At 33.9% G+C, this 10,593-nt stretch overlaps 1 protein-coding gene across 1 annotated transcript in view; it reads left to right on the forward strand.

Annotated features, from left to right (window-relative positions):
• The first annotated feature begins 2,290 nt into the window (after positions 1–2,290).
• LOC132188003 (receptor-like protein 13) overlaps positions 2,291–10,593 on the forward strand; it is an 8,635-nt gene continuing 332 nt past the window's right edge. Inside the window, exons 1-13 of the mRNA XM_059602422.1 lie at positions 2,291–2,496; positions 2,594–2,703; positions 4,330–4,488; positions 4,591–4,665; positions 5,401–5,556; positions 5,870–6,025; positions 6,114–6,188; positions 7,029–7,184; positions 7,265–7,288; positions 8,129–8,284; positions 8,365–8,439; positions 9,983–10,084; positions 10,353–10,579. Coding sequence (XP_059458405.1) covers positions 2,291–2,496; positions 2,594–2,703; positions 4,330–4,488; positions 4,591–4,665; positions 5,401–5,556; positions 5,870–6,025; positions 6,114–6,188; positions 7,029–7,184; positions 7,265–7,288; positions 8,129–8,284; positions 8,365–8,439; positions 9,983–10,084; positions 10,353–10,579 — 1,677 coding nt within the window. The remainder of the gene's footprint in view (positions 2,497–2,593; positions 2,704–4,329; positions 4,489–4,590; positions 4,666–5,400; positions 5,557–5,869; positions 6,026–6,113; positions 6,189–7,028; positions 7,185–7,264; positions 7,289–8,128; positions 8,285–8,364; positions 8,440–9,982; positions 10,085–10,352; positions 10,580–10,593) is intronic.

The raw sequence follows: 10,593 nt of genomic DNA on the forward strand, positions 1-10,593 counted from the left end.
TGAAGGGGATTGATTCAATGGCTCTTATTGAAGGGGATTGATTAATCAAGGGCCAGAGATGAATGTTATTTTCAAAGGTGCAATAGATGGAGGTGAAAGAGAATGGTATTTGGCACTTAATGTTGATGGAAGAGAGCAAAGAGGGAATAGGATTCCCTCCAGTTTAAAATAGACCGAAGAATATTTAGTTCATGACCAAAATTTTTTCTTAAAAATCTTAGAACCCCAAATGGGACACTTGTTTTACTAACAAAAAATAATAATAAAATATTATTTCATGTTAAAAAATAATTAAAAAAAAAGGAGTAGTTGGCTACCCCATCTTGGCTATAGAGGGTGGTCGGACCACCCCATTTTAGTTGGGGTGGCTTGAGAGCCATCCCCAATGGCCGGCCAGGGTTGGCCGGACCACCTTATGGCCCTTGGGGTGGCCAGACCACCCCAAGGGCCAAACTAAAAAAATAAAAAATAAAAAATTTATTCGGCCCTTGGGGGTGGCCAGACCACCCCCAGCACGGGGGTGGTCCGGCCACCCACAAGAGCCAAATAATTTTTTTTTTTTTTTTTTGTTGGTTTTTAAGATTTGGCCCTTGGGGGTGACTAGTCACCCCATTATTTTTAATTTTTAATTATTTTTCAAATATTTATAATATTTTATTATTTTTTTTATTAATAGGACAGATGTCAAATTTATGGCCTCAGGATCTCTTGGCCATTAACTGGATACTCTCCAATCCAAAATAGACTGGAGAGGATCCGGATCCAGCAAAGAGAGGATTGAGATCTGAAATTTTTTTTAAAAATGGCATAAATTTCTTCTAAATTAATTTGGAAGAAATTTCATTCAACTTACTTCAATATGAGACAATTAAGTGTCATCTCTCACATATTTTTTTTAAAAAAATTTAAGAGTTATTTATTGACATTTTACTAACTTAAGAACCTATACCTTGATTGAATGATCACTTCCCAAAACGATCCACTAGCATTAAATTACTCAATTATGATTTTCTTTTAATTAGGAAAAACCAACAGCTTTAGGTCAAATTCCAAAGCAGTGCTCAATGTTTGAGCGAGGAAGCTAGTACTAAAATTCTTTCTTATCAAAATGGACAAAGTTTTCATTTAACTGGGTTGGAGGAAATTCTTTTAATCTAATCTATAAAAATGACATGTGTCCTTTGAGCATGTGAAAATCACATGTTTTTTTAATAGTAAGAACAATGTTAGAATAAATTGTATTAAAAATTCATGTGCATCTTACATGTTATTAAAAAAAAGGGACACATGTCATTTTTATAGATTAGGTTAAAGAAAATTCATCCAACCCAATTTGAAGGAAAACTTTGTCCTTTAAAAATTACTTAAGTTTCCGACTTATGACTTGACCTCTTTTAGTTTGGACACATCCCACGCAAACGGAAAATACCCAAATGGTACTTTCGAAAATTACCATTGATGGGTTGATTAGATCATCACATTTCATTTACAGTAGTATTAGAGTAGTACCATCAATTTTTACTATAAATTATTTACAAGTTGATATGAAAGTTTATGTGATACTTATAATGTCACTCCTTAAAATATGAATTGCCACGAGACTGTCTATAGTTTACGAATCCAATCTCAATTGGACAATCTTCTGGCATGTCAATTTCACAAAACCAATCTCAATTTACCAAGTCAGCCTTAGATAGAATAGCCTAATAAATGGTGAATTCAGTTGCCATGTATTTAAACTACAAAAGTAAGTCATCAAACAAAATCAAAAGTTTGTTTTCTTTTTGAATTTAGTCGTTGAGTTACCCAGTGATGCCTTCGAATCTTCCACGTGCGAAATCACTCATCTCACGCAAATCTTTTGTTTAAAAAAAAAAAATAAAAATCATTTATAACTTTAATAGGATTTTACATTTACCAAGGCTCTAGCTACAAGCCTACGATCTACGCCTAGAAGAAGGGGAAAAAAAAAATTAGGAATAAGCACATATATATTTTGGTTTTCACATTAAACATTCAAAATTAAATATTTAAATTAGGATAATTAAATTCTCTTTATCAACCATGTTACATTAATAGGACACGGCTTAATAGTGATTCAGCAAATAAAGACTCTACACATGAGAAAATAATTTTTTGGACAAACAACTTTTTCTGTGGACCCATTAATCATGGATTCGGAAATGAAACCGTCAAACTTGTATATACCTATATATATGAGAGGCCTTTCCCTTCGGTGTACACTGGTTTATTATATAGTTGCAAAATAATGAAACAATTTTTGTCAAGAATGGAGTGGCCTAGTTTTGTGAAAGCTTTGCTGTGGGGTTTACTTGTGTTTCTTCAATTTCATCAGCACAGAGGCTGCTTCCATGAAGAGAGGATTGCTCTGCTTGAGCTGAAGGCGTTTCTGAAATCCAATATTATTCATGCAGATGTTCTTCCCTCATGGATGGACGACGCAAAGAGTGATTGTTGTCGTTGGGAGAGGGTCACGTGCAACTCCACCAACTCTCACGTCATCAACCTTTCCCTCTACAACTTAAACCATGATCCTTATTACTATGAATATCGTGATTACCATTGAATATAGTTATTATGAGAACCGTTGGTTGCTAAACGTGTCAATGTTGGTGCCATTGAAGGAGCTAAAAAGTCTTAATCTATCCGCCAATTCAATTGGTGGTTGCCTACCAAATGAAGGTATGTTCTCTCCCGCCCCTCTGCTTTTCCTTTCTTATGCATACATACCACCGACCCCCTCCATAAAAAACAGGGGCAGATCGAAGAATTATATTATGAACGTCTTTATTCTAGCTAATTCCCTCCACCCAAAAAGAAATAAAAAGCGAAAAGATTTCCTTGAGCCCTTTTGTTCTCTTGGGTGATAAAATTAAGAATTGCAGGGGTCGGATTTACCTCTTTAATTACAAATATTAATTTATAAAGTTTTATAATTGGTATTTTCTGTTGAATCACGGGTGTCCCGCGTGATTCTGAATTATATTAATAATTACAGCCAGGGGTCGGACCTTCTTCAGCCTTGGAGTTGGAGTATACACATATATATTGTCAGTCTGAATGATTAAGCATCACATTTTACTGATGTTGTTGTCTGTGAATTTGATAGTGCTTGGATAAATTCCACTCCAAGAGGGACCATATTGATGGAAAAAAAGTGAAAGACCTCCAGAAAAATAAAATGAGATCAGGAGGCCTTTTGACAACCTACGAGGTCTCTTTTTACAATAAAGCTATATATGTGGTTACAATGTCATAAAGACAAATATAAAAATCTTATAATCAAGTCATATTTATAACTTCAATATTCACTAACTCATGTCTAAACTTCAGTTATAGAATAGATTTGCTCCAAGCAGACTCAATCTAATACATAGGTAACTCATATTCCTAACTTCGATTTTCTCGGTCATGGGAGTAAAACCCTCACACCGAAACTAATCCTCTTCGACTCAAAGGTCAGGATAAAAACTTTCACCCCAGAGATTGCTCATGAAAGTATATCTAAGGAGAAGCCAAACCCTTATTCAAAAAAAATAAATAAGCCAGCAAACAGCTACAACAACCGGGGCAAGGGAGGCGAAGTGCACTGGCCGGCGTGTGATGGACGAGATGGAGCTGTTTTGCGCCAATGGGCAGCTGAGGAGCCAGGGAGCACTGTTGGCCAACACGTGGTTGAGCGAAACCAGTTAAGTAGACTAGATCTAGATTTGAAAAACTAGATCTAAAGCCCAACTGATTATGAGGAGGAGAAGAGCGGTGCAGCACGGTGGAGGACGAATTGAGGCAGGGCAGCATAGCTAAGGGGAGAGGGAGGAAAGAAGAGGGGAGTAAGGGGGAGGGGAAAGGAGGAAGCAAGAGCGCCCTCCTCTCCACAGGGTTTTTAACCTTGAAGTTATTAAAAAATTAAAGTTAAAACATATATGAAAACATATAACCTTGAAGTTATTATAAAAATAAAATTTCCTACTTCCCTCTCCTCCTATCCTTTTTCTGTATTTTCCTTCACCCTCTACACTTCCAAGTAAACCATTGGATAATTTCCATGTTAAGTAAATCCACAATACTTAAAATGAAATGAAAGCCATATAATGTAAAACTAGATTACTATTGCATTCCATTAGACGAATGGTCATGGGTTGTTACACATATACGTACTGAAGTCTGAAGGAATGCATGTATTGTATGAATATTTTAGAAGTATAGAACAAGAATTATGTAGTGAACAAACGCCGTTGACAATTAGCATCATTTTTTTAATTAATTTTCCTCATTCAACCAGTAACTTTTTCTTTTTCTCTTTTGTAGGATTTGAGAAGATGTCAAGCTTAAGGAATCTGAGAATTTTAGACCTTGGTTATAACTACTTTGATAATAATAGTATTCTACAGTCTTTGGGTGCAGTGACATCGCTTGAAACTTTGATTCTTACTCAGAATAAGTTGCAAGGATACTTTCCTGCTCAAGGCGATTTCTTCTATCCTATATCTTATGAGAGGATTTATAGTTTGATACATTGATTCCACTTGGTTCTTACTAATTTTCATTTATCTTTAATTTGAAATGCAGAGTTAATTGCATTGAGAAACTTGAACAAGCTAGATATAAGCTGGAATTACTATAATGGTTCCCTACCACTGCAAGGCAAGTTTTCTGTCATGGAGAGAGTAGTTTAACCGCGGGTTAGACGCATCAATCATAAGGTTCAAGAGCATGAATATCAATTTGAATGGATCACTCCGAAAATTTTTATCGAGTTGCTTTTGAAATTTTTGTATTGAAGCATATATATATATGATGGAATTCTTTTTTGGTCTTCCAATAATGTTCTTCCAGGTTTTGAAAGGCTAGTACTACTTCGCAAATTGGAGATATTGAACCTTGGTTATAGCATTATAGCATCTTTAAGTGGACTTATGTCCCTTAACGCATTGAGTCTTGCAAGGAATTCTTTTGAACTTTGGAATACATTGGAAGCTATTCTACTACTATAGCCGGCCTTTTTCCCTTTATATTTATTATTATCATTTCAAATCTCTCTTTAATAGTACTTATTCCGTGATTATGTTCACATATTTATTATCTATTGATGGCATGCATGCATGTATTGTAGAATTATTCATCACATATAGAGAACAAATTCTGTTGAGGGCACAATTTGATACCTTCCATTGTACTTACTTCTTACTAATTTTCATTCGAATGCACAATTTGACAAGTGCTCTATAACCATAGGTTATAAGCATCAATCATAAGGTTCAAGCTAGAGTATGAAAATCAATTTGAAATTGAATATTTCTATCAAATTAATCTTGAATTTTTTTGTATTGAAGCATAAGATGGGGTTCTTTTTTGTGTCTTCCAATCATTTTCTTCCAGGTTTTGAAAGGCTAGTACTACTTCCAAAGTTGGAGATATTGAACCTTGGTGATAATTCCTTTGATTGTAGCATTATACCATCTCTAAGTGGACTTGCGTCTCTTAACACATTGAGTCTTAGACGAAATCATTTGGGATGGTTCAATACAACTACAGGTAATCTAATATCGCTTCCCTTTATATTTATGATCATCATTTCAAAGCTTCTTTAATTGTACTTTTTCTGTAATTATATGGTCACTTCTTTAGTATCTCTTACAAGCGGACTTACATCCCCTAAAGCTGAACATATATTCTTGATTTAAAATAATTATCACGAAATACTAGTGATTATCAAGTGATGTTGTCCAGAAGTTTGAATTGTGCATATCTAGTTAGTAAGCTGTAAAATACTATTTTTCGTCTAAATACTACGAATTGCATACTTGCTTTTTTTTCTTTCTTTTTTTTTTTAATAGATCTACTACAGGTTTTGAAAGCTTGTCAAGATTGGAGAACCTGGAGACCTTAGATCTTAGTGCCAACAATTTAAATAGAAGCATCATAGAATCATTGCCTGCAATCAAATCCCTTAAGAATCTGAATCTTAAATGGAACGAAATAAGCGGATCTTTTCCAATCAAAGGTACATATGTTGATCTTCAGTATTATTTTATAGAAACTGGAAGCAGTTACAATCATATTTGAAATTTTCTTTGTTCTGCTTTATGTAGAAATATCGGCTTTTGAAAGCTTGGAGAAGTTGGATTTAAGTGATAATTTTCTCAATGGCTCCCAGACAATCCAAGGTAATGAGAGGGAGAGACACACACTTAAGTTTGAAATTTTCAATTACTTCATAACCATTTTACACACGTCTTTCATATTTCTATTAAACTACTTATTTATTTTATGACACAAGTCACAATTTTCTCCACCTGCATTCAATCCTCTGTTTTGTTTTTGATTTTTTTCAAATTTTTACTGCTCAAAGATTTTAGGAAACGTTATATAGATTTCTTCCCCACGCAAAATAATGGAAAACTATACCATATTCTTCTTAGTTCCAATTTATACATAAATCTATCTTAATTTTTTTTTACCAAAAATAGAAAACCACCACATAGGCTATAAAGTTTGCGATCAAAAGAATATAATTTCAATTACAACTGCAAGTGTAGGGTTGGGATGATGTTTATTGTATCTCAATCAATCACTAATATTCAATACAAAAATCCTAAATTGTTAAGGTTCCATATGTTGTCATCAGTATTGCAGTTAGTCTACCCTACACGATAACAAATGCAAAATAGAAGCCACCCAAGTAGCTCATAGAAGATAATTACAAAAGCAGTGTAAAACATTATGAGATTGTATTGCTACATCGATCCCATTTTGTTGATGTTGACTTGAACCACAACAATTGTTCTTGAATGTCCATCATGTCGGAAATATGCAAAGAAAGTTGTGTGAAACATGAAATGCATTAGTGTGTTTCCCTACATGCATTATAATCAACATTACATATCAGTTACGGTTTCTTGTTGACTTTAACACTAGAGTAGCCAAATTTGTTTAAGCTATAAAACGCTATTTTTCTTCTAAACACTGCAAATTGCATAGTTTTGTTTTTAATAGATCTATTACAGGTTCGGAAAGCTTGTCAAGATTGGAGAATTTAGAAACCTTAGATCTTAGTGACAACCATTTCGACAAAAGCATCATTGAATCATTGAGCACAGTCAAATCCCTTAAGAATTTGAGTCTTTATAGGAATCATATGGGAGGATCCTTTCCTGCCAAAGGTATGTTGATCTTCCGTATTACTTATAGAAACTTCCAATATTCATGTTTGAAATTTTCTATGTTCTGTTTAACAATGCAGAATTATCAACGTTGACAATCCAAGGTAATGAGAGGGAGAGACACACACTTAAGTTTGAAATTTTCAATTACTTCATAACCATTTTACACACATCTTTCATATTTCTATTAAACTACTTATTTATTTTTTGACACAAGTCACAATTTTCTCCACCTGCATTCAATCCTCTGTTTTGTTTTTGATTTTTTTCAAATTTTTACTACTCAAAGATTTTAGGAAACGTTATATAGATTTCTTCCCCACGCAAAATAATGGAAAACTATACCATACTCTTCTTTGTTCCAATTTATACATAAATCTATCTTAATTTTTTTTTACCAAAAATAGAAAACCACCACATAGGCTATAAAGTTTGCGATCAAAAGAATATAATTTCAATTACAACTGCAAGTGTAGGGTTGGGATGATGTTTATTGTATCTCAATCAATCACTAATATTCAATACAAAAATCCTAAATTGTTAAGGTTCCATATGTTGTTATCAGTATTACAGTTAGTCTACCCTACACGATAACAAATGCAAAATAGAAGCCACCCAAGTAGCTCATAGAAGATAATTACAAAAGCAGTGTAAAACATTATGAGATTGCATTGCTACATCGATCCCATTTTGTTGATGTTGACTTGAATCACAACAATTGTTCTTGGATGTCCATCATGTCGGAAATATGCAAAGAAAGTTGTGTGAAGCATGAAATGCATCAGTGTGTTTCCCTACGTGCATTATAATCAACATTACATATCAGTTACGGTTTCTTGTTGACTTTAACACTAGAGTAGCCAAATTTGTTTAAGCTATAAAACGCTATTTTTCTTCTAAACACTGCAAATTGCATAGTTTTGTTTTTAATAGATCTATTACAGGTTCGGAAAGCTTGTCAAGATTGAAAAACCTAGAAACCTTAGATCTTAGCGGCAATAGATTCCACAAAAGCATCATTGAGTCATTGAGCGTAGTCAAATCCCTTAAGAATTTCAATCTTGCTGGGAATCATATAAGAGGATCCTTTCCTGCCAAAGGTATATTGATCTTCCGTATTACTTATATAAACTTCCAATATTCATGTTTGAAATTTTCTATGTTCTGTTTAACCATGCAGAATTATCAGCTTTTGAAAACTTGGAGAAGTTGGATTTGGCTGAGAATCATTTCGATGGCCCCCTAACAATCCAAGGTAATCAGCCAAACTAAAGTTTGAGGGATAAATGTATTCTTTGTCCTTGTGGTTTGAAATTTTGACAAATAGCTACCTTAGTTTTTTTTTTTAAAAAAAAAAAATGATTAAACACTCCTTGAGATAAGCACAAAAGACAAATTAGTATCTTCATTTAAAAAAGTTGGTTGAATCCATTAATGTGCTACATCACTGCCATTCACACTGTAACATATGCCACTTTTTTCAATTAAAAAAGAAAGTACTAAAAGGTATTAAAAACAATGAAACTAAGCAAGCCACTAAGAATATCTTGTTCCATCGGCGAATCATATGCCGTCTAGCTGGAACCTAATATTTTTTTCCCCTCTTTCTCATAGTGCCCAAAAAACTGTCTGGATAGTACTCAAAAGCTTTCTAGAATTTTCCAGTCTTCTTGAGAAGCTCCTTATGCTTAATCTCACCATTCCCATTGACTGCATCAAGCTTAATTTGTTGATTCAATATATATCATTGTGAAATCTGAAAATAAAAATCGAAGCGTCGGATCTTCCATGTCTATTGGGATTTTATCAAATGGCCCAATTCATCATCTGAAGTCGTACATATTGAATTGTTCCATTTTCTATAAAAGTCAACTACTTCACTCTCAGGATAAACCATTGTACCATTATAACTCTCATTTCAGCTTTTTTGCTGTGTCAGATGCCATTTGAAGACTTAAGTGGCCCTGTTTTCTTCTTTAACAAAACTCCTTTGTCCTTCTCTAATTTTTTTCTTTTCTATTCGTCTATGCTCTCCCAGCATCATCAGCTCCTTTTCCAATGTCATGGTAAATGTGCATAACAGTTGGGTTTGATTCTTCATTCTGCGTTTTCGGGAACGAGAGTGAATCTTTGTTGGTTTCCTGATGTTCTTTCCTCAAGCCATACCTTGCTTCTGCCGCACTCTCTTCTGGAGCTTTGGTCTCTTCCGCAAATGAATGGTTCGTGGTTTCTTTTGGTTTTTAAATGGCAGCGGTTGCCGGTTGCTGGTTGGACAAACACGAGGACATAATTTTCTCAAGCATAGTACTTCATTAACGGTCTCCCTTTTAATAGAAGGGTAATAAAGAGAATTACTAATGCAAATAGGACTCTTAAATCATCTACATACCTGGCCGACCGACTAGGACTAGGACTCTTAATTCATTCTAATCATCAACTAAGAGTTTGTTTGGAATTGCGTTTGATAAATAGAGCTTTTAACTCAAAAAGAGCTCTTTGGCAAAAGCTTCATTTTTAAGCTTTTGCCGAAAGTGCTTTTTGGTCATTTCTAGGCTTTTTGAACCTTTAAAAGCGCTTTTAATTTTTTTACCAAACAAGTACTGTTTTCTTCTAACGAATTTTTTGAGTGTTAAAAGCACTTTTAGGCTCCTCAAACATAATCCTAAGCATGCTCTAAAACAATTTGGTAATCTAATTTCAAGGCTAAAATAAGTTGTAATCGAAATTGAATTTCTATTTATTATTAGTCGGTATGCCATTTTAAATATTTTATTGACACTATCTCTCTTCACTTGTAGTAGGTTTGTCTAATTCCAGTATTTCTCCATATATCGGGACACTATCTTCTTTAAAGGCTATATCATTAGCTTGCAATTCTCTCAATGGCACTCTTCCAAAAGGTAAGAATCGACTAGAAAATCAAGTGTTTGCAAATTGTTAGTCTTACCAATCTAATAAATTATCTACAATTGATTAAAAATGTGAGATAAGGTGAATTGAAGGACCATGGTTGATTTAACTCAGCAATTGACCATTCACTTTCTTTTTTTCTTTTTCTTTTTTTTTTTTCATTTTGAAAAACCCATATTTAAAACCTGATTTTTCTTGTTGATTCTTAGAGTGGAACATAGTTAAGATAGACATTTCTAATGTTATTCCTTTCGACAGATTTGTGCTCACTCAAGAAGCTTCAAGAGTTAGATCTTTATGGTAATCTCTTTGAAGGGATCCTTCCAACATGCCTAAACAATTTGACATCTCTTAGATTGTTAGATATATCTAGGAATCGATTCGTTGGAAACATCTCTCCATATCTAATAGCCAGCCTCACATCACTTGAGTACATTGATCTCAGTTATAACCAATTTGAGGGTCTATTCCAACTCAACATATCTGCTAATCACTCTAA

The sequence above is a fragment of the Corylus avellana genome, chromosome ca7 (genome assembly GCF_901000735.1).
Source record: "Corylus avellana chromosome ca7, CavTom2PMs-1.0".
In the NCBI taxonomy this organism is placed as follows: domain Eukaryota; kingdom Viridiplantae; phylum Streptophyta; class Magnoliopsida; order Fagales; family Betulaceae; genus Corylus; species Corylus avellana.